The 24514-nt window shown below is 37.2% G+C and overlaps 1 protein-coding gene across 27 annotated transcripts in view; it reads left to right on the plus strand.

Annotated features, from left to right (window-relative positions):
* DST (dystonin) overlaps window positions 1–24514 on the plus strand; it is a 385421-nt gene that overhangs the window by 236266 nt on the left and 124641 nt on the right. For 23 of the 27 annotated variants that reach the window (XM_072142226.1, XM_072142233.1, XM_072142231.1 and 20 more), the window contains 10 exons: window positions 212–350; window positions 444–637; window positions 721–880; window positions 1123–1206; window positions 1512–1619; window positions 1829–1927; window positions 10873–11013; window positions 18996–19084; window positions 19259–19394; window positions 20082–24497. In XM_072142226.1, coding sequence (XP_071998327.1) covers window positions 212–350; window positions 444–637; window positions 721–880; window positions 1123–1206; window positions 1512–1619; window positions 1829–1927; window positions 10873–11013; window positions 18996–19084; window positions 19259–19394; window positions 20082–24497 — 5566 coding nt within the window. Of the gene's footprint in view, window positions 1–211; window positions 351–443; window positions 638–720; window positions 881–1122; window positions 1207–1511; window positions 1620–1828; window positions 1928–3359; window positions 6306–7863; window positions 11017–18995; window positions 19085–19258; window positions 19395–20081; window positions 24498–24514 lie in introns of those variants that run through there. The other 4 variants (XM_072142244.1, XM_072142253.1, XM_072142251.1 and 1 more) reach the window with 2 other exon arrangements.

Consider the following 24514-nt stretch of genomic DNA (forward strand, 5'->3'; position numbering starts at 1 on the left):
TTTTTAATTCCATATTTAAATATTATGCTAAATATTTTCATATTCCTTACTTTCATTTATTTATTTATAGAGCAACACTATTTCCATGGGGCTGTACATTCAATTAAGGGATTTACCTGGGAGGGTAAAAGGAAATACTAGTGTTCCATATAATAATTTGATAATAGGTAGTGGCACGTGTTGTTTACATTTTCATTTTCATTCTTTACAGATTAAAGACTATAAATTTGGTCCTTAAGAATACACAGGGAGCTGAGGGTCTAGTGAAAACATACGAGACCAAACTGTGCGAAGAAGATGTCATTACAGCTGATAGAAATACAATTGATCGATTGATTGCCACATTAAAGGTATGCATGTAATACTGTACTTTGTTTGTATTGTATTTACCAGACTATTTTTAACTTTTACCAACAATTCATTGTTATTTCTTCATAATATAGCAATGGAGATCTGAGGTGGATGAAAAAAGAGAAGTGTTTCATGCACTGGAAGATGGATTGCAGAAAGCCAAAAGTATCAGTGATCAAATGTTCAAGGTGCACAAGGAGCGAGATCTTGACTTTGACTGGCATAAAGAAAAGGCAGACCAGCTCGCAGAGCGGTGGCAGAATGTACATTCTCAGATAGAAAACAGGTTTGCATACATTTGCTGTGGTTAGATGCAATGCAATGTTCAGTTGTGTAAAGGAGCCATTAATTAATTTATTCCTTTAAAAGGTTACGAGACCTAGATGGAATAAGCAAGTCTCTGAAATATTACAAAGAGTCTTACATTGCACTTGATTCCTGGATAAGGCAAATAGAAGAAGGACAAAGGAAGTTGCAGGATGGGATCTCGGACAGTAAGACCCTTTCCAAACTTCTGGATCAACAGAAGGTAACCTGATGTTTTTTTAACGATCCTGTATGTTTGTGATTGTCATGTAATATTATCATTGTTAGTGTGACAGTTCCCAACCCCAGAGGTCCGGCATAACACAATGAAGAGGCCAGCAAACTTGTTGTGTAATTTCAATATACTGTATAGAGTTTTGGAAGATCCATTCTAAAATGTATTGCTTTGTCATACATGATTGTCTTTATTACATATTATTGTTACTCATTCCATTTTTTTTTCAGAATTTGATTTCTGAAATTGAGATGAAGCAGAGCAAAATGGACGAGTGCCAGAAATATTCAGAACAGTATTCTCTGGCTATTAAGGTATGCACTTTTTATTATTTCATTGATAGTGATAGTTTTCACTTTTTACCATAAACATCCCAAACTTATGGCACCCCAGCTATGTTTATATGTCTTTATAAAACTGTAGTTTGCTTGAAGGATGGCTTCTGGGAAGAATACTGTATTTTATATGCTGTGGTATATAATTCCAGGCAAATAAATGTAGTGTAAGTTTGAGTAAACCAAAATATGGTTACATAGATACACAGGGATAAATCTAGCAAATTATAGAAAATCAAAGAATATAGATAGATTTTGTGATTTAAAATATTTTTGCTTTTAAGGACTATGAAATACAGCTGATGACCTACAGAGCGCTTGTGGACTCTCATCAAAAATCTCCTATGAAACGTCGGCGTTTTCAGAGCTCGTCAGATGTGGTTGTACAAGAGGTAGGTTATTAAATTGATAACATTATTTGCCATATAAGACATGTTTGCAGTGTCACACTAGTAAGTTAGTGGTGTAGAAAATGGAATTTTCCACTTGGAAGAAGATTGTGCCAAATTTATCAAAATGTAGGCAAAATTTTATAAGTTTGGTTTGAATTATGGGAACTTAATGCAGCAAATTGTGATTTATTATTCTTTTTCATTTTTAGTATATGGATCTTCGGACCCGTTATACTGCATTGATGACTTTAATTAGCCAGTATATAAAATTTTCTGGAGAAACATTAAAAAGAATGGAAGAAGAGGAGGTAAAGATTCATATCACATCCTACTTTAGTTATTTCCTTTAATATGATACACTTTTGGTGAGGGAGAAAATCCTTACTTTTCTACTTGTTTTCCTTATGTTTCTGCAACATGTAAATGTCGGCCTTCTTTTTGGTGGTGGACTTCTCTGCATTGTTTATTTCTGTTACTCTATATTGGAGTTAAAAATTAATCTCATAATAGTTATTACTGAAAGTTTTTCTGATCAGTGATAACAATGCACAAAGCAATTTTATAGTTCAGAAATACAGTATAATTATCCAACACTTATAAAATAATTTGGTTTTTAGCAAAAGGGATGCATAACACCAAAAATCTAGATTATTAACAACAATATCAGTTGCAGGAATTGTTTTAGTAAATTAAGCCAGAAAAAGATAAAGTAATCGAACACTTGATTGGAATGACCGTTTCCTATGGTAGTTTATATTGGAAATGTTTATAGAGTGAATACATCCAAACCACTGTATTTTACCATTGAGATTTGCAGAATAATATTTATTAAATTAATTTAATCTAACTGTATGATGATATATAGAATAATTTGTAATTGGTTTAAGATTGATTATGTGTATTCTCTTTTTAGAAGGTATTTCACACAAGATACTTTTAACATGTGGACGTATATAATCATTGTTACATTTAGGGTAATACATATGCTGCCTTTGCATTAGCTTCAACTTATGACCTGTAGAGTTCTCTGAAGATTCCTCTGTAAATGTTCTGCTGCTTTTTGTGGGTTTGCATGGTTTATGTTCTATGCACAAGCTGGGCTTTTCCTTTTAACTGTCAATAACAGCTTGAACTTCCTGCAGAAATGTTGTTCGCTCTACGTTATGTACTGTGTTTCTGTGGACTTTGGTGTCTCACTTCTTATTACTCTACTGATACTTCACTGACAAAGCAACCTGGTTGGATCTTTATCTTTTAAGTGGATGGAATAGGTAAGTTATCTGAGGTATGCATTTCATGTCTCAAATACTTCTCTTTAATACAAACTGTCATTTTAATTTTTGATCTCCTACCTGGTTGATGAGAAACACAGATAGCTCGCTGAGTTGTAGACTTGCCAGAGCAACTCTTTGACTGCACTAAGTACAATGCAGCAGTCTTAGTCTTCATGTAAGAGACTCCTCGTGCCTCAGCAACATTGCTATCTAGCTTGTGAGCTGTGTTTCTGCACACCTGATGTGAGCTTTGGTGGAAGATGACTACAAGTAACACAATTAGTTTTTTTCTATCTTTATTATTATCAGTACTATCTATATAATCTTTTCATATTCGGATCAAATTTGATCATATTTCTTAAAAAGTAAGTTATTTCTCATAAAACAATAAAGCACTTAGCATTCTGAATTTTATAACAGAAATCTTTTCTGAAATGTTAACATTTTCCTTTTTATTTTACCATAGACTCTGATATACTCAGAGCGGTCTTCCTTGTCTGCATATCCAGAATTAGCAGAACAGCAAAAAGCCAGTGCAGATGAAAACAAGAGGCTCTTGAAAAGAATTCAGGAGCTTGAGCTCACACTAGAAGAGGTGAAAAAACAAAAATATCTAGTAGAACAAGAACTGCCAAAAGTTAAGGCTGCTGCTGAGATGGAGATTAAAAAACACGTAAAGGCTATAGAGGAATTAACATTGCAAAAAACAAAGGCTGAATACGAGGCTCAACAGTTTCGATTAGAGCTGGAAACCACAGTCAAAATGAAAACAGCAGCTGAGCAACAATTAGAACATGTACGGCAGATCACACGACAAGCAGAATCTAAACGTGATGCTGTGGAGGACAAACTTAGGGCATTTAAGACTCAAATAGAGGAAAGCACTACAGCAAGAAGGAAGCTGGAGGAGCACTTGAAGAGAAAAGAAATTGATCTTCAAGATCTAGAAAACAAAAAAATCAGTCTAATGGCAGAACTCAAACGCAAAGCTGAGATAGAGGAAGAATTCTTAAGGCAGATAAAACACCTTGAAAGCGACCTTGCATTCCAGAAGAAGATTGTAGAGGAGAAGATGGAATATGAAACAAAAAGACAATACTCAGATTCATTATACAGTTATGGCTCTTCCAAGGAGATGGTGATTCCTGCACGATCTGTGCAAGAGGTTCATTATGTGATTGAATCAGACATGAGAGGACCACAAATGGAACAATATGTTAAAAAAGCAGAAACCCTTAGACAGCAACTTGATGAACTCACACTGGTTCACAAAAAATCTGAGAATGAAATCAAACAGTACAAAGCAGAACTGAGTACAATACAAATTCAAAAAGCAGCTGCAGATGAAAAGAATCGCCAACTAAGAATTCAGTTGGATGATACGCATAATATGTTGCAACAGCTTAAAGTTGAAATAGAACAGAAGAACCAATTGGAACAAAGCTATGTTTTGCAACTTAGAGAGGTAGAACGAAAGCTTTATCAAAGTCAGGATAAGGCTGAAGAAGTGATACAAGAAGCCAATGATCTCAAAAAGATTCGAATAAGTTTTGAGGAGGAATTAAAGGTATTACAACAAGATAAGGTCTCCCTAGAGCATAAACTAAAGATGCAAAAAGCAGATTATGATGATGCTAGGGAGAAACTTAAAGCTTTGCAGGAAGAATTAAGACAGAAAGATATGTCGGAAAGAAGTAGTCTTCAAAAAATATCATTCCTAGAAGAAGATTTAACAAGAAAGAAACAAGATGTGGATGAATTACGGAAACGAATTGAGGAACTAACCCGGGCCAATGCTAAAGCTGAAAGCAGTGTTAAAATTCTGAATTCGCAAATGAGTCATCTTCAGCAAGAAAAAACTGTAATTGAACAGAGATCACAATCACGAGGTGGAGAAGTTGATAATTTACGTGAGCAGCTCAAGAAAACTCAAGATGAGCTGCACCAAACAGTTAGGGCACAGAAGGAGGACCAACAAAAAATGATAAAACTGCAGGATGAGGTAACAAAAAGCAACCAGTGGTCAAATTCTTTAAAAATAAAGTTAGATGAGCTTAGTAAAACACACAATGAGACAGAGATGACATTGAGGAAGATGAAATCTGAGTGTGACAAGACAATCATGGAAAGAAATAATTTGCAGAAAAATTTAGATGTAGTTAAATCCCAGCTTGAAGGTACCAAAGAACAAATGAGGGTTACAAGTGAACAACTGCAAAAACATTCCAAGGGAGAATATGAAACCCAAAACATGGTAAAAAGACTAGAAGAAGAATTAACAAAATCCAAAAACTCCCTGAATGAAATCAGGCAAAAATGTGACAAGCAAAACTTAACAATATTGAATTCTGAAAAGGAAATACGAAATTTGAAATCGGAATTAAACAGTTTAACCATGGAAAAACGCCTAGCCGACCAGAAGCTACAGCAGCACCAGACACAACTTCAGGAACTGAATTTGAAACTAAAGAAAGCACAAGATGACCTTCATAAGAAGACTGTGGATGAGCAGCTTGCACAGAAAAAGCTTATGTTGTACCAAGAAGAGTCTGCAAAATATAAGAACTCAGCAGAAGAGTTCAGAAAAAAATTGGAGAGGTCAGTGGAATCTAGTTTAAGTGCCGAAAATAATTATTCAAATTTGAAACTTGAAGTTGTGGGCTTGAAACAAGAGAAGGCTGTTCTTGAAGAAAAGATTAAAATGATGAAAATAGATCTTTCAGATCTTCAAGAGAGATTACAAAGATGTCAAGACCAACTGAACGTAGAGAAAAAATCTGGAATAGAGAGTGTTCAAAAATGTCGAAAATTGGAGGAAGAACTAGAGGTTCACAAACGCACTGTTGAAACTTTAAAACAAAAAGTTGATCTGCAGAGACAAGACCACATAAACCAGTTAAGATATCTGCAGAATGAGATTCAGCAAAATAATAGTATAAGAAGCCCTCTTCAAAAAAATGAGTTTGAAGTGAAAGGAAACAGCTATGTTATTTCTTCCCCTGTTTCCCAACAAGAGTTTGATGGGTTTAGTCAAAGAACTAAAGCTTCTCCAATGTTAAGACGAAAGCTAGATGGTCATCTTGATGTCAATGTTCCTGTTTTCAACTCTACACTCATTGAAGAAAAGAAGCATGTGGATGGTTATGATGAAACTGTACAGAAGGAACTCCAGCTGCAGCTATCCAGGATAAAACAGTCCCTCGATGGTGGAGACAAGGGAAAGCCTTTTACAGAGTATGTTACTCAGACCAGCACCGAGCTTCAGATATCTATTGATAACATGAGTCCATACAAACAGCTGTCAGAGCTAGAGACTATAAAGGATAAAAGCTTACAGAATGCCTTTCAGACCTTAAGAATTGAAGAGGAGAAAATTGGAAAAGAGCTAGGAAAATATGATCAACCTATGGAGGTATTTTATGTATATCCTCCTTGCTAATTTTCTATTAACTAGGCACCCGGCTTGGTCTGCCAGCTAATATGCATATATATATTTTTTTTGTTTAACATGGTGATTCATATCTTGGCTTGCATAGGTCGCGGTTGGTGTACCTGGTATAATGCTAAGTTGTCCTTATATGTTTCATCATACTGCTCAAAGGGGTTGTCTCACAAAGGATATACCGTATATACTCGAGTATAAGCCGACACGAGTATAAGCCGAGACCCCTAATTTTACCACCAAAAACTGGGGAAAACTATTGACTCGAGTATAACCCCCAGTATATAGCCAACCAGCCCAGCCTGCCCCCAGTAGTATACAGCGTCCCTTTAGTAGTATACAGCATCCCTTTAGTAGTATACAGCCTGCCCCCAGTAGTATACAGCCTGCCGCCAGTAGTATACAGCTTGTCCCCAGTAGTATACAGCCTGCCCCCAGTAGTATAAAGCCTGCCCCCAGTAGTATACAGTTTGCCCCCAGTAGTATACAGTTTGCCCCCAGTAGTATACAGCCTGCCCCCAGTAGTATACAGCCTGCCCCCAGTGGTATACAGCCTGCCCGCAGTGGTATACAGCTTGCCCCCAGTGGTATACAGCTTGCCACCAGCATTAAAAAAATAAGCTTATATACTCACCCTCCGGTGGCCCCGATTTGCAGCGCTGCTCCCCCGACATCCGCGCTGCTGGTCTTCAGGCTTCTGCGCCGCTTGTCTTCAGGCTTTCATGCTCGTCTTCTGCTGGGCGCCGCCATTGCTCTCTCCTGGCTGGCGCCTAGTATGATGCACCGCTGCTGATGTCATACTAGGCGCTGCCCGGGGGAAAGACATGGCGGCGCCCAGCAGAAGAAAGAAGACGGGTGCGGAAGCCTGAAGACGAGCGGCGCTGACATCGGGGGAGCAGCCCTGCACATCGGGGCCACCGGAGGGTGAGTATATAAGTTTATTATTTTTTAAGTATTTTTTACTCTTTATGGCTGGAATATTGACTCGTGTGTAAGCCGAGGGGACGTTTTTCAGCACATTTTTTGTGCTGAAAAACTCAGCTTATACACAAGTATATACGGTATATCACCTGTGCATCGCGCAGAAGGTACAGAGGTCAACATTATTCCTTAATTTCTCCTAATTTAATTTTATTATATGAAGGAACAGGGGGTTAGATTGATTGAGGTCCCAAAGGGGAAGTCCAAGCAGTTAGATATATATTATAAGTATTAAATACATTTTGTGAGACAACTCTTTTAAATTTGTGTTATATAGTTTCAAAAAAATATATAACTTAGTTAGGCTTCCATAATCTATATAAGTATGTTACATGTTGTATGGAATGCATGGCTTTTCAGGCAATTATTTAAAAGCATGGCTTGTGTGGGGCTTTTAAGAGTTTTGTGTTTCACACTAATTAGTCAAAGCATTGAATTTATATTTTAATGTTGATTAATTATAAATTAATACTAATTATATTAGTTTGGAAGTTATGTATAGGTTTAATCCCTAAAAATCCTTTATTTTAAATATTCCTATTTACAGATAGTGAAGAGCAAGCAATATGATTTGACTGTTGAAGTTACAACTGTAAAACAGGAAAAAGAATTCTTGCTTAACAATGAAGATCAGGTTTATGAAGAACGTAATGTTTTGGAAGGATTTAGGAGAGCAGATTTACCGAAGATGGGTTTTATATCCTCCAGTTACAAAAGCTATGCAGGCTCTGAGACTTCTTTGAGTGACAGTTCTACCATTGATGATAGGTTCATCTTCCAAGGTCTCAGAAAAAATGTATCTGCTAAACAAATGTTAGAGGCTAAAATACTTGATGCCCAAACAATGGAACAGCTTGAATTAGGTCAAACAACTGTTCAAGATGTTCAAAAAGAACTCGACACATACCTGTCAAAAGCTACTGCAATAGCAGGTTTATACCTTGAATCAAGCAGAGAAAGAATATCTTTTGGTTTAGCTGCTAAAAAGGGAATAATTGATAAAGGGATAGCTTTTGAGTTTTTAGAAGCACAAGTAGTGACAGGTTTTATCATTGATCCCTCTACAGGCAAAAAATATTCTGTTGAGGAGGCCATCAGCTGTGGATTTGCTGACCACGAATTTAAAGAAAAACTCCTTGAAGCTGAAAAAGCTGTCTTAGGATACATTCATTCTGGCAAACGGCTGTCTGTTTTCCAGGCCATTGAGGCTAGACTACTTGAAAGACAGAAAGGGAAAAGGATCCTTGAAGCCCAGATTGCCACTGGTGGAGTCATTGACCCAGTTAGAAGCATTCGAATACCATCCGAAGTGGCAGTTCTGAAGGGTTTGTTAAATCATACAACAATAAAGTTTTTGCATGAACCAGCTAGCAATGTGAAAGGTTTTCACTTTCCCACCAATAAGCAGAGTATGTATTACTTAGATTTGCTGCAATTGTGTGTACTTGATTTAGAAAGCAAAACTTTCCTTTTACCAGTTGGTGAAAGACAAATTACAGCTTTTTCAGCAGAAAGAGGTCACAAGATTTGCATAGTAGATGTTCGTATAGGCAAAGAGATGACACGTTTTGAGGCATTTGAAAAAGGTCTGCTTGACCAGAAAACATATACTGACCTTTCACAGTATGAGTGTCAGTGGGAGAGCTCAACAGTTTTTGACTCCCAAGGCAAAGCACAAGCACACTTAATTGATCGCAAGACAGGAAGACAGTTTATTCTAGAAGAGGCCGTTTCCCAAGGTAAAATTGACCGGTCACTAATTATTAAGTTTAACGAAGGCGCTCTTTCAGCCATTCAGCTAGCTGACTTTTTAGTATCTAAAACAAGACCAAGTAAAGATCCAAACAGTCCTCTAGCAGGATATTGGATTTATGAAACTAATGAAAGGGTGTCTGTGTTTAAAGCTTTGAGAAGAAACATGGCAGATAGAATAACTGTGTTTAGATGTCTTGAGGCTCAGGTTAGCACTGGAGGGATCATTGATCCCTCTACTGGGAAAAAATATAATGTGTCAGATGCTTTACGCAAAGGCTTAATCGATGATGTTTGTGCAAAACAAATTCAACAGTGTGAGGTTTCATACAGCGGGGTCACCCATCCCACAACAAAAGCCATTTTATCTGCTGGTGAAGCTATGAACTTAAACATGTTAAGCAAAGAAATTGGTTACAGATGCCAAGAGTATCAGTACCTAACTGGAGGATTAGTAGATCCTAGGACACAATCACGACTGTCATTGGAAGATGCAATCAAAAAAGGAATAGTTGATGCGCCAACAGCAACAAAACTAAAGGATGAGAAGTCTTATGTTAAAAACCTCACCTGTCCCAAAACCAGGAGGAAGTTGTCCTACAAGGATGCCCTAGAGAAGGCAGTATATGATTGTCATACAGGACTACGCTTGATGGAGGCTCCTCTGCCTCTTAATGTTGGAATCCCTAGCCTTTATTTTTCTTCACAATAAGATCAACTAGATTATCTAAGGAAAACACCGGTATGAGAAGACACTGAAGTAATTTTGTGGATTTTTATCCAGAAGAAATGCAATCAAGTGTCAAGCTAAAGTGTTGGAATCATTCATTTAAGTATGGAGGTTCATGAACATTTTCTGATAATCTTGTATTTACTTGTATTACCTCTTTTTACATACTTTGGTATGTATATTACTGCTTGCTGTGTTTCTTAATTTCTTCCAATTTAGTATATCATACTTTCACATTATATGATTTTGTTTTTTTTCTTCACTGCATGCAGTCCAGTGCTCTAGTCTCGTGGCCATAAATCTTTTTAAGGTCCTACTATAGTATGTCTTTTATTCTAAAACATTACTTTGCCTCCACAAAAATGTGTACAGTACACTCCCTTTGCCATCCTTTGCTCTACCACTTCACAGGTTGAATGAATTTTATCTGAAGGGAAATTACATGACCTTAATACTGACTGCAGAAGTCTGCTTGCAAAGTGTACCGTAATGTCAAGGCATGTTTTAAGGGAAAGTGTAAGTGAATTGAGAAACACAGTTAATAAGGTGTTTACAAATATTTATGTCAAATTATATCTTTTATTTCTAAGATGGTCAAGCTAATGCAAAGGCAGCAAGTATAAGTCGGTGTTTATTTGATGATCTTTCATGGTTTCTACTATTGTCCTCCTTTTAAAGGCAAACACAACTTTGGGGTCTTTTCATGCCAATGAATGAATTACCGTGAGAAATGAACCAAAATGTGTTCTCTTACCTTGTCTTACCATCCTGTGTCTAATTGGGTGTCATTTTATTCTGTATATAGCCAAAATGAAAATGTTGGTAGCCACAAATACTGTGTGCTAATCATGTATGAATCTTATTAAACACAGTGGGTGAGCAGACCTCGTGGTTCAGTAGATAATAGCTGTTTCAAATTTATATTGATATACCATTTCCTTTTTCAGAATATTCTTATATATTTAGGCGAAATCAAATGTATTCCACAAAATTATATTTTTGAACATGTTGCTGTATCATTTTTGCTTTGTGTGTATTTTTTATATATATTTTACATCATGCATCTATTGCTAGAAGTCATTGGAAGAGGAGAAACGAGAGAATGTAAAGAAGGCAGGTGACATACTGAATTGGGTGTCTAAAGTCACTAAAACACTAAATAAAGAAGGAGGAGATGGAAAGAGTGCAGACATGACACCCACTTCTAAGCACCAGGTATTCAGCGTTCCTAACCTCTGTCATTTTACATTAAGTATAATCAAGTGTCTTGTTGTTTACTCAGCAATAAAGGTGAATATCGTATCATATATAACATGTTCTATTGCTTGTATACAGGGCATGCACATCTGTTTTATACATACCCATTAAAGAAAAAAAGGTTCTTGTGGTGTTTTTGAGGAATTTTTATAACTAAATCACTAAATTATCACTAAATTATATGATGGAATTGGCATTATTTAAAAAAAAAAAATGTTATGGGTCTAGTAAACACGCAAAGGAAGTCCAGTAATGTGACAAGATACTTATGACTTAGGCCTATTGTTTGAAATGCATAAGAAAAAACAGGTTTTAATGACTTATTCATTCTGATTTAAAGGAAATCTACCCATCAAAATCAAGCATGATAGTGGTAATTTTCTTATATTTGTTATCCACGGTCTCCTACCTTCTAAAATCCACTTTTAAAATTATGTTAATGACTCAGAAGTGCTAAAGGGGCCTTACAAGAGCCTGACTGTGTTGTAGCTTCACAGATTGTTATACTGTGCAGGAGCTCTTCCCACCTCCCACTATGTGCTGAAACTTTGTTTGAAGTACAGAGGAATGCTGAGGGAGCAGTGGGGAGAGTGAGATAGTGTAACAGCCTATGAAACCAGAGCATGAAGGGTTCATAGCATAATTTAAAAGTAGATTTTAGAAGGAAGGAGTCCATGTATAACAAATATAAGAATATTAGCTCAGCCAAGTTCCCTGGATCTATGAGTAAGTGCCCCTGGTTTATCATGCTTCATTTTGATGGTATATTTCCTTAAAGATGTAAGTATACCTGACCTGGACAGAAGTTCTAGATTTCCACATTCTTTTTATTAGAACATAAAGAGCCCTCATGCCTTTATGTACGTTCGGGACACAATTTGTCAACCGGGTGAATGGCCAATTTCATTATTTTAGTATGGCTAATTTATTTCCCCTTAATGTTTACGTTACAGTTTGTAGGAGACTTTATCCAATTTCCGCTAAGGAGAATTCTTTACAGATTTAGAATATTACTTTCTGTCTAGTTCTTTGAAGCACTTGAAGACGGTAAGCAGTGATAAACCAATTATTTTCATCCTGAATCACAAAGAAGATATGAAAAGAGAAAATCGTCTGTGTGTCACTTCACACATTGTAGATTTCATCCAGTCTTAAAACGTTTTAAGCTGTTAGGGGCTAAGTTACAAGATCTAATGACCTGTAGTCACGCCCTCTTCAATAGACCAACATAGGGAGGACACATTAGATCATAATGCAGGCAATGGGGCTCATTTACTAAGGGTCCGCGGTCCGCACTATCGTCGGAATATCTGACATTTTCCGATGTGCGCTGCATATAGAAGGATTTTGTTTTGCACGCAATCGGATTGTGTCGCAATCGCGCTGGCTTTCATGCAACACAAATTGGGGGGACGGGCCGACGGACGATCCGACGGATTCAGACTGCGCACAGGATTTAACAAGTCAAATTGTGTCGCAAGACATGCACTTACATGCACCAGGAAGCAGATGGTGAACTCCGGCGGACCTGAGCAGGGAAGCGACATTTGCAGGAATTCGAGCGCACGAGCTATGTGAATCATGCCACAACGCAGGATCGTCGGACAGTCCGGATCGGAGATAACGCATGGGACGCGTAAGTAAATGTGCCCCATTGTCCTTTGCAATAATCATCATTCAGCCCATGAATTTATGAGGAACCTCGGGTAACACCTCTTCTCCTATGACACAAGCTTTCAGAAAAAAACTTCCTTAAAAAAATTAACTTCATATGTTCATACATTGAAATAACTGCCAAATGCTACTACAATATATTTATTCAACACTACACAATGCAACACATATGCAAAATTATGGCACTTTATGTAGAAAAGTTAAACTTTTTATTAGTATATGAATAGTTTTCCGGACGAATGGTTGTGAGTGATAACTTTCAGTAACCTACAGATCTCCTTTTTATGGTCTGGTATAACAGGCGTCTCACATATGGAATTACCTGTCTGTTACAGAGTATGCTTCTGGACACTAATAAGACTAAGTCTTCATAATTCCAAGGCTCCAAGCCACAACAGAAAAAGCATGACATCTGTGTTAGGCTACATTCACACCTTGCTCTATGTATTTGTTCAATGTATGCACCAGGAAAGCTCCCCGTGTCCCCATGCCTTTTGTTTCCAGCTGTCTCCAGTTGTATACGGCTTATACTTTCCAACCTTCTCCCACCTGATGAGTGACATATATTCTCAAACAGAGGCCATTGAAGACAGTGTGGGGCATTTATTAATTTTGGCGCAGTGTGGTGCTGGAACTGTGCTATATTTTTCAGTGGGATGTAAGTTTGTGGCACAAGAGATTAATGAATTGGCGCACAGAATAAAAGTTTTAGAACTCCTTAGACCAGCTTTTTTTCTGCTCTCTTTTTGTGCAACAAATTTCGGCAAAAAATGTGTTTGTAAAATACATTTTACATGCGCCAGAAAACTGGTGGATTCACAAGCGGCGGCAAAATTTTGTGCACAAAAATAGAACAGAAGCCGAGAGTGTCGGAAAACACTTATATTGTTGCTCTGATACTTCATAAATTCAGGCGCAGGAGGCGCAGAAAGGGAAAAAAAACACCACCAGTTTTCCCTTTCAAAGACCATAATAAATGTCCCCAATGTCTTCTAAACGTATAGTCAGGGCGGAACCCAGTGACATCACTGGGGGAAAACACCCTGCACATCCTCAGCAGACTGCTGCCAATGCTCACTCCTGCATTCAGGGCGCAAGGGAAGGAACAGGACAATGTAGCTCACTGTATGTGTACACAGTGGTATGTATTCGTTGTAGCCCTCCATTGTGAGGGCACGTTGGCATTCCACCCAACATAGAGCTGTAATGGGGTGTGAACTCAGCCTAACCCAAACTACCATTTTAGTGATCTTTTTGCAACAGCATAGTAATTGGGAAAAGTAATTTTGCTGACATAAAAACTAGGACAGAATTACCATTAGGCAGGTTTCTCACTTTAGATTGAAGCTCATTTTTGTGTTTTGCTAATAAAAGATTATTACAGTGGCTTACCTTGTTAAATGTTTCATTTTGGAACATGAAGAGTTAATAACTGGAGTGGATATGGAAATGTATGGCTAAATTGTCACACAGTTAGAGACAGGCCTAATGTTACAGATACATAAATACACTTCTATAGGCGGATTCTTACATGTTGCTAGTTCCTTGATTGCATACAAACAGTTACAAGACAATATGATACAGCACAATACAGGTTACATGACCACAATACATTACATACGGGGAAAAATATACCAGTCACAATAACAAATAGACACAGGCCAGACAGACATGCATAGAGGTTACAGCAGTAGGGGTGCTGCTGCAGTACTAATGGTGTTGTGGTGAAATAGTGGTGTGCTGCTGTTGGTTTGGCATAAGAGAAACGGCCCGTAGCTCCACTTTTGCCAAGTACTGGTGCTGAAGCTGACTGGTGCTAGCTACAACTGAAGCCTTGGTACAGTGTTCTTCCTAACTTGCGAATAGTGATCAGTGATGCTAATCCTTTTACTCTATATTAATGCAATGTGAAAGCTTTTAAATATTTACTAATAATGTTTGCCACTTGTCACTACATATATATGGAACGCCAGTACACATTACTATAGTGAACTAAACTGAAGTGGAAAATTGTTCTAATCCAGTCTTCCTTTTGTCAACATAAAAAAAGTGTATAGAGATTCCAGAAACCTGAAATTTATACCTGCCATCTCAATTCCCCCTGGCTACTCAAAACGGCAAATATGTCTTCCAGAAATTGTGCATGTCTTGCATCAAGCTCCCTAAACGTGTGGGTTATATTAAATAATACTATTTAAGGTTTAGACTGTGCAAACCTAGAGTAAGCTGTTTTAAAAAATTTAATTGTCCAATGCAGAATGATAAATATTGTCCAACATTACACCTATTTGTTGGCTTAGTTTTTAGCAAAAAATAAATATTACATAATTTTGGAGGTCCCTCCCTTTCACCATTTAATGGAATCTATTGCATCCCAACTCACGCAGAACTTCAATATATAGGCCACTTTTTAATCTTTATTGACCTATCTCTCCTATGAAGATCCTGCAAACTGCTTGCACATGTACTTGTGGCACTGTGTCTGACAAGGCAGAAAAAAGTGCACAAAAAGTGCATGTTAGTGATTAGTCGGACCGTGCACCACAATTCTGTCCTATGTGCACCACAAAGTGCATGAGCAAATTGCACCATAATGGTGCACACTTCCAGAGCAGTGCAGGGAATGCTAGAATGTTCAAGACAATTCATGAATCTGGCTCACACTGCACACTTCACAGGCAAACTGCACTTTGCACTGTTTATGTAAATTGTAAGTTAAATTCCGCGCTCAGTCCGAATCCCATCGAATGGAAGACGGCGTGGCTGCGGCAAAATGCGATCGTGTGTGCCAAAATCCCCTTCTAAATACCTGTCCCAGTGGCGCGAATCCCCGCAAACGTCGGAATATCCGACGAAAGTGCGTTTGAGGGTCCTTGGTAAATAAGCCCTATTATATGTAAAGCTGAGTGTATGTGTGAATGTAGGCATGTCCGCTAAAGGAATCTGCACAGTTGCATTTACACTCACCAAATTTTGTACAGCTGTTCTCTGTGACTCGGGGTTATATCATAGACTATGTTTTGAGATGAATTTTTAACCCTGCGCTTTCCAAAATACACTTATTAACCACCATACCCATAAGCCATTGTCTGATGATGCAGCTCTGAGCTTTGAGGTCTGAGCTTTTATTATTTACCATAGGAAATGAGTATAAGGAAGCTTATGTGTGAGGTAAGATGGATAGGGATACAGAGGGGAGATTTATCAGAAATATTGGAGATAAAACTGTTCCAGCTGCCCATGGAAACCAATCAGAGATCAGATGTAATTTTATTAATAGCTGTGGGAAAAGGAAACTTCAGCTCTAATTGTTTGCCATGCGAAACTAGAACAGTTCTTTTCTTAGACACTTTTGATAAATCCCCCCATAGACAAAGTGACACTCAGAGACAAATACAGACATTGTCAGAGATAGTCGATGACAGTCAGAGATAATCTGAGAAATTTAAAGACAATCAATCAGAAACAGACACTGCCAGAGACTGAGAATGTGAGGAAGGTTAGAAACAGAGACAGTCAGAGACACTCAGAGACAGAAACGTTCAGAGTCATATAGAGATATATATACAAATAAAACATTTTTTGTTAACCCATTTTATTTTGTTATAGCTAAGAGCAGTCATTTACTATCCCAGGTGTTATTTTTAAATGTTAGTTAACGACATGTAAAATCTAAAATCGTCTATACAAGTAGATAAAATTTCTGTTTATGTATTCCTTCTTAAATGGGTTCAAATTTTAATCTCCTAGTGATGTTTAAACAATAACGACAATTTTTAACCCCCTTCCTTTACAATTTTACTCAGTTTAATTGCTGTTTTAGCTCCTATAACTCAGTGATGGTCATTGTCAAATTCCAGAGTGTGGGCGAGAACTCTAAGTAGATACTTCATGATTCCTCTGTGCTCTGAGATGCTATGTGCTGATAATGTGTTTAGATTATCAAGGTACATGGTTTATCTACAGTTTTATTTAGCTTCTGAACATTCTACTAGTATCTGACACATAGAAAAAGTGAGATGAGACAGATCAGAGATGAGAGATGTTGAGATCCATGAGATGGATATAAAACACAATGACACTCTCAACTCTGCTATCTTACCTATAACACACAGAGTCAGCTCTGCTATATGCCTCTCTCCCGGATAAAGACCTTATCTTGCCTGTAGCTTGTAGATAAGTCTCTGCGCCCTGCTGCTTGAAGTTCCTGTATCTGAGCTGGTCTTGTAATGCAGGGGGGGCAGGAGGCAGAGAGCACTACAGCCGTGCAGACAAGAGAAGCTATTCATGAGAAAAATGCGAACAAAGTCAGAAAATATACGGTTTTATCCAGGGTCAACCAAAATTATAAAGAATATAGACTCAAAAAGCATATGAGTGATATCTGGTCCATAAACAATTCATCACACCATTTATTAAAAATATATCTCATTTTATTAACAATTACAATCTAAAAACAACAATATGACTTTGAAGTACAATGCATAGTAAATTGTTCCCGGGAGTTCAACCAATGCATTCCCACATCACAATCGCAATCAGCAAGCAGGGGTACCGGCATCCACACACCACATAGCATGGGTAAGCTGACTTTATAACTGCATTTATTGTAGGAGAATGGCACATAGCACTTTTATAGGATGATACGGAATCATGTTTGGCTAGATTGGATGGACTGTGGCACTGGCACTTTATAGTGGATCTCTAATAGCTTTACATGGCAATACATTCTGTTTTAAAACATCTGCTTGCTGATTGCGATTGTGATGTGGAGATGCATTGGTTGAACTCCCGGGAACAATTTATTATGCATTGTACTTCAAAGTCATACTGTTGTTTTTAGATTGTAATTGTTAATAAAATGAGATATATTTTTAATAAATGGTGTGATGAATTGTCTATGGACCAGATATCACTCATATGCTTTTTGAGTCTATATTGAGTTGTAATTAGAGTGGGTTCGCATAAGGAAGGTTTACAAACAAATGTCATTCTTTCATTTTGTGCTAATTATCTGGTTTCGTGTAAAATAATAAAGACCGATAGAGACAGGTTGGAATAATATCTGTGAAATGCCTTATTTTTCGTTAAAACAGTGAAAAGTTGCAGTTTATTCCATTAAATACTCACAAACATAAGTAAAAATATGCATGTAAAATCCACAATCTATTCGCCAGACCCTGATTTTCGCTACCACAGCAGCAGTAAAATTAGAAAATGAATAAAAGAAAAGTGATTACATGTGAATAAAACCTGCAGTGGACATAAGGTGTAAGGTGTCTGTATTTTATTCCTATAATCCTAGCACAAAATTTTGAAACTCCAATTGTCACTGTGGCAAAGTGATTTTTTTGTCTGGAGCTACAACAATAAAATAAACAGTTTATTGATTCACCATAAATCCCAATTTCCAGTTGTTTCTATACACAGTCACTAGAATAACCTATTGGACAGCATCAAACTGTAATGACATATGATTGATTGACAAGTGATATTGTAGCACACAGTTATACACAATTTATTTGCAAATCATGGATGTAAAAAAAAATTGGATGCAGGTGTATAGGGACAGTATGCAGTCCATTACAATCTTACCTCTGAAGGTGCATATTTTATTGTAGTCCAGAAAAAAAACAGACCAAAATGTTACATATTCTCAAATTTTTCGCAAGAACCAGAAAACAGTGGGCACCTGTAATTAAACACAGTGTGGCACATTTACCAACAACTGTGCAAACAGCACTATGTGCATTTTGACTGTGTAGTGTACAGAGGGCACTAGATTCAGGATTTATGGCCCACGTTCTTCGTGAATCTGACACTCCCTGCACTGCTCCGAGTGCAGCCCCTTTTTTTTTGTGTACCTTAACATAGGGGGTGCGACACAGTTGGCGCACGGTCCCTAATTTGTGTCGCATGGTGCCTAGTGCAGCCGTGCCACAAAAGGGTCGCGTGTGATACAAATGTGGCACAGGCACTTCTTAAATACCTGTCCAAGCAGTTTGCTCTAAAAAAATATGCAAAGTCTGACAGAAAACTGGCGCACGTCCCTTAGTAAATGTGTCCCAGTGTACAATATAGTTTAGCCTGCACTATGACTAAAGTTGGTTTTCTAAGTCCTTGTACAGACATACCAGTCGTGTTTATAGTTTCACTTTGTAATTTATTGATTTGGAATCTCTAAGGGTTGCATTCTGATCTGCATGTTTCTGCTGTTACATAACACTTTTCTAGGTGACCCTCAAAGGTATATCTTATTGTTTTAGATTTCCAGTGAAGAGATTCTCTCAAAACAGGATGAGATTTCGGATGCTCTGCAGACTTTACAATTGCTGTTAGCTAAGCACGGTGACAGGTATTGTGTCCATTTCCGTTATTATGTATATTTGCTCAATTGTAGTATATAATACACTAATATTATGATGCTAGAGATTTGGGTTTATAGAGTTTTCTCACAGGATACCAACAAAATAGACTCCTGCACTTACCTAAATTTTTAATATACAATTTGTTTAATGTTTTTTACCAGAATGACAGAAGAAGAAAGAACAGAAATAGAAAAACAAATTAAAGATCTCCAAGAAAGTCATGGCCTTTTATCAAGAGAACATGAAAGACAACAACAAGAAACCAAGGACCTGGTAGATAAACTGGTAGAACAGAAGGTGACATCACCAGAACATTTTCTCTTTCTATTGCAACCAATTTATAATCTTTGTGTGATATATTTTTTGCATGTAATTGAAATCTGAAAACTTGTTCCTTCCTGGAAACAGGTTCCTTAGCTCTGGATATGGTGTTGGTTAGGTAGCCAGGCTATTTATATGATGACATAATTTTAACATGCATATTCTGATCATGCTTTTGATATCATGTGACAAAGACTAGCAAAACATCCCAAGTCATTTGGTATCTATTGCTTTTCATCGGTGGTATCATCCTGACTTCTTTATTAACAGTTTTTTTTCATCAGGTGTGGTTTATACAGTGTGCTGTAAACATGACAAGCATGGTTCTCTGTGTGACATCTCCTAACCCTCTACAGGCATCAAATAGCATGATGTTTTGCTTTACAGGTGGTACATACTTCTACTTGTTGTTATCATCTTTCTCACTAACACTCACAATATATTCTAAAGCTAAATTCTAGTTCACAGACGCATGCTGAGTCCAAATCTTTTACCACCTTTGCTGTCAAGATACTGACAAAAATAATTTTTATCTGAACTGCTTGTACAGTCAGCTTGTTCTGTGTGTGGTAAGTATCTTACGCATGTGGTGCACACTTCTCATTAATTGTCATTGTTGTATAAAGTCACCTTATTTGCTGATATTTTTTTTTCCTGTTTCAGATGGATAAAGTTGTTTCAGGGACTATTGATGAGGCGAATGGCACAACTCTTTCCATTTACAAATCTGTATTAGAAGGACTTGTTGAATATGAAACAGGAATTCTTCTACTTGAAATGCAGCTTATAGTTTCTGGACTGGTTTGCCCATCGTTAAAGAGATGTTTTGACATTGAAGATGCTAAGAGTCAAAGTCTTATAGATGATCAAATTCAAATGCGACTTCAGGAAATATCTTGTGTTAAAAATGTAATTTCATCTCTCCCTCCAAGTGATTTTCCTATAATTGCAGCCTACAATGAAGGCTTAATCTCTGAGACTGTGACAGTGAAAATGATCAACACTTTGCTTTCTTGTGGTTGTCTTCAACTTGCCACCACAGGAGAGCAGCTAAATGTCAACAAACTTTTTCAAAGGAATATAATTTCTACGTCAATGTTTACAAAGCTCATTGAGAAGCAAAAGATGGCCAAAGATTTGATTGATCCCATCACAGCAGAAAAGTTTACATTAGGAGACCTTTTTCAAAGGACTGTGACAGATGAGAAAACAGGAATGAGATTTCTTCTAGTTAACTCAGAAGATAAAGGGAAAATCACATTAAAATCTGGAAGAAAAGTTAGTGTATTACGTGCAGCACATGAAGGAATTCTGGAACGAGAGGTCATGTACAGACTACTTGGAACTCAGGTTTTTTCAGGTGGTATTATTGACCTTGATACTGGAAATCAACTGACTTTGGAACACGCTCGTGAGCAAGGTGTTATCGATCATGGAACAGTTTGTGGAATTTTAACCCAACAAGTTCAAAATGGTGGAATTCTTTGCCCATTGACAAGAAAATGTTTAACAGTAGATGAAGCTGTTCAGTGTAATTTAATCTCCTACAGCAGCGCATTAATGGTTTTAGAGGCACAGAGAGGGTTTATTGGACTCATATGGCCTGATACTAGTGAAATATTTCCCATATCAACCTCTTTACAACAGGGAATGATTTCTCCTGAATTGGCACAGAAGATCCTAAGTAACAGACACAGAATCGCTGGGCTATATATACCTGAAACATCTGACATAGTCCAATTAAACATAGCTGCCGAGTCAGGTTTAATAGAGAAAAACACTGCATCAATCCTCAGCAGCTTGGAAATACAGGATACAATGCCAAACATAGATGTTCTAGAACCAACTTGCAAACATGCACTAAAATGGATATCTGCATATGAATCTCACCCTGTTCCAACAACTGAAAGTACTGAAAACAAATCAGAGGAAGAACTAACACATAATCCAGACCACACAAAGCAATTGTTTATTTCCTATCTCATGATAAATAGTTATATCGATGCAAATACAGGGGAAAGACTGTTACTGTTTGATGGGGATCTTGATGAAGCTGCCAGCATGTTGCTCGAGTCTGAACATATCGTGCTTACATCTTGTGAAAACAAAGAAGGTGTTCCTGATATTATAGGAGAAGATTATGATGTGAAAATAACTGACTCTACCCAAAATACAAACCGGGAAATAACTAAATGTGAGGGTTCATCTCATTTTCACTCCAGCTTTGAAGAAACTGAAAGTGTGAACAACATTACAGAGCTATCTCAGTTTAGTGATAATGTGAATGGCAAAGACTGTGAAGTAGGGAATGATCAGCTGTTCAGAAAAGTAGATTCTGACAACATATTCGACAAATATGAACTGCACTTTAGCCAGACATCTGCAACAGATGAAGTTAATCAGTCTTTTCCAATAAATGATGGGATTGTAGCTGATTTTCAGATTTATAAACAATGTAACACAATTACTGCTGTAGACAACAAATGTCACAATCTAATTCATGAAAATAAAATCTATGACAATATAAATGAAGACTCTTATCAGACTGGAGATCTTCCTAACTCTCCAGAACAAATTGTATTTACTTCAGACACCAGTCTTTGTACACATAACACAGAAGAACCTGCTTCATCCACAGGAGATCACATATTTGATCAACTGCAAAAAATCACAGCTGAAGAACTTTGCGATAAAGAGCAAGACCCAAATAATGTTGTTGCTTCACCATCTGAAACCAACAATGGTGTACAGCCTAACTTGGACCAAAATATTCCTATTAAGCATTATGATTTTTTGGAAAGCAGCAGTGACTCTGATATATCCAATGAAAATTTTGAAAGTGAGGATGATGAAGTTTCTGATAAAGTTGATGTTAAAAAGACTTGGAAAACTTTGGGAAATGGCATTGTAGAAGACAGAACACCAACTCAAAGTGATACCAGCTCAGATGAGGATATGTACTATTACACCGATAGTGATGCTGAAAACACTGATATGTTTCAAGGAAGGCAATTTTTGGAAACCATAATTGAAGAAGATTCTGAAAGTTGCTCTTGTGTGGAGGACCAAGCCTCAATATATAAAGTAGAGTCTTCATTTCCAGGTGGTTCATTACAGGAAGATAGTCAACGTAGTCAGTATAAAACCATTGAAGAGGAATTGACTGATAATAAAGTAGATGAAGAACTAGATGACGAATATGTTGAGAGTAGTTTTAGTGAAACGGATATTGACTGTTTTGTCACTGATGAAACCAACAGTGAAGCAGGCTATCAGGCCACCGAAGAATATTCAGATGAATATTTTGAAGACAGTGACATTGATAGCACAGCTGTCTTGTTTGATTTTGGCTACAATGGTAATGAAAGAGGCCTTGATAGTATCAATGTTTTATCCAACACTGAGATTGTGTCAGAATCCAATCCCTTACATTATCCAACAGGAAGGGATGTCATCAATTTGGACAATGCAATGACCTCCCTGAGTGAACCAGGTTCATTTGACGGAAAGGACTTTGAATCTAAACACACTGAAATTGAGAATACCACTAAAGATAAAACACCAGAATTAATGAAACTCAAAGGTCACAGTAGTCAAGCAGAACTTTACGTGGAAAAGCCTGGAGTTTATTCAAAATTGCATAATGATTTTACTGACAATGATACTACTGCTTTCACACAGGATTCAGATCATAATTCTGTAAGCATTCAGGCAAATTCAAGTGGTGAATGTATTACTGCAAATTTACAAAGTGAAGATAATAATACTTTTCAGCAAGTAGCGGATGATCAATGTGCTCCTGAGGTTATAGGACACTCTACAGTAGAAAGGTCTAGTATGCATTCCAAGCACAATTCAGAGTCTCAAAGTCATTTTCACCCCAACTCTGAGCAAGGAAACCCAACCAATGTAGCTAAAGATGTTTCTGACACTACCCACACACAAGCTAAAAACTGTTGTCATGTAGAAAACAGCAATAGAAGTCAGAGGGTTAATTTAGACTTACCACGTGACAATACATCCAGTACAGAGAAAAGTTTCTATTTACTTGGAACTAATGCTACTGAAATATCCAGATCTACAGAAAATGTTAATATAAAGGAAGAAGTGACTAATAAAGAAGGTGATGTCCAGCTGAAAGCAAAAAGCCCAATTCATATTGATAACTTAGGGGCAATCTTTGATTCCTCTACTAGTAAACACAGTAATGAAGATTTTACAGAAACTATAACAAGTAATGTGCCTGAAACAATAGAGAATTCATCTGCTGTCAATATGAACCCAAGTAGTTCAATAGAAATGGATAATTTAACAAGTTACCTTAAAGGTTGTGCTGGAATAAAACAATCCCCTGATCACTATAATTATTGCAAACAAAGTGTTTTGGTAGATACCAATGGTCCATGCAATACAGAACAGAACATAGATGGTGGTAGGAACTCATTAACACAATGGCCATGTGACAAAATAAATCAAAATACAAAAGAATCTAGTGAAGACAATAACATTCAGTCATTGGATCTAGTAAATAGAGAAGCTAAAATCAAGGAAACACCCAAGGAAAGTGGGGAAGATTTAGTACGAAATGAACACACAAAACATAAATCAGACTTGAACCTCAATATTGGGGAAGAAAACAAATTGAAGATCCAGGGGCATAACAGCAAAGAGAAGCATACTGAAAATGACATAGAGCCATCTCATATAGAAAAAGTATTAGAGCCACATCGTCCAAAATTAATCTCTTCCCAGCTTGATCAGATCTTTCATGTTCCTCCAGAATCAGAAAATTCTAATAAATTGGAAGAGCTTATAATTAACATGAAAGGTTTGTTTCCCAGTGAGCTGATCTCCCCTTCTTCTATCACTAACCAGATGAATAAGCAAATTCCTGAAGAAAAGAAACAGTTTTCCCCAGATTACAATTCTGATCAACAAGGATCCGCAAGAAAATTCAGCTTTAGAGAACAAGCATGTAATGATGTGAAATCATTGGAGGAAGACCCAACAACACAAAATAATTCCCTTTCTCCTGTATCTAAGGGAGATATAAAGGCAGAGGACAATGTGATTGATAAGGTGGGTTAAATTTTTCC

This window comes from Engystomops pustulosus, chromosome 3 (assembly GCF_040894005.1).
Source record: "Engystomops pustulosus chromosome 3, aEngPut4.maternal, whole genome shotgun sequence".
In the NCBI taxonomy this organism is placed as follows: Eukaryota; Metazoa; Chordata; class Amphibia; order Anura; family Leptodactylidae; genus Engystomops; species Engystomops pustulosus.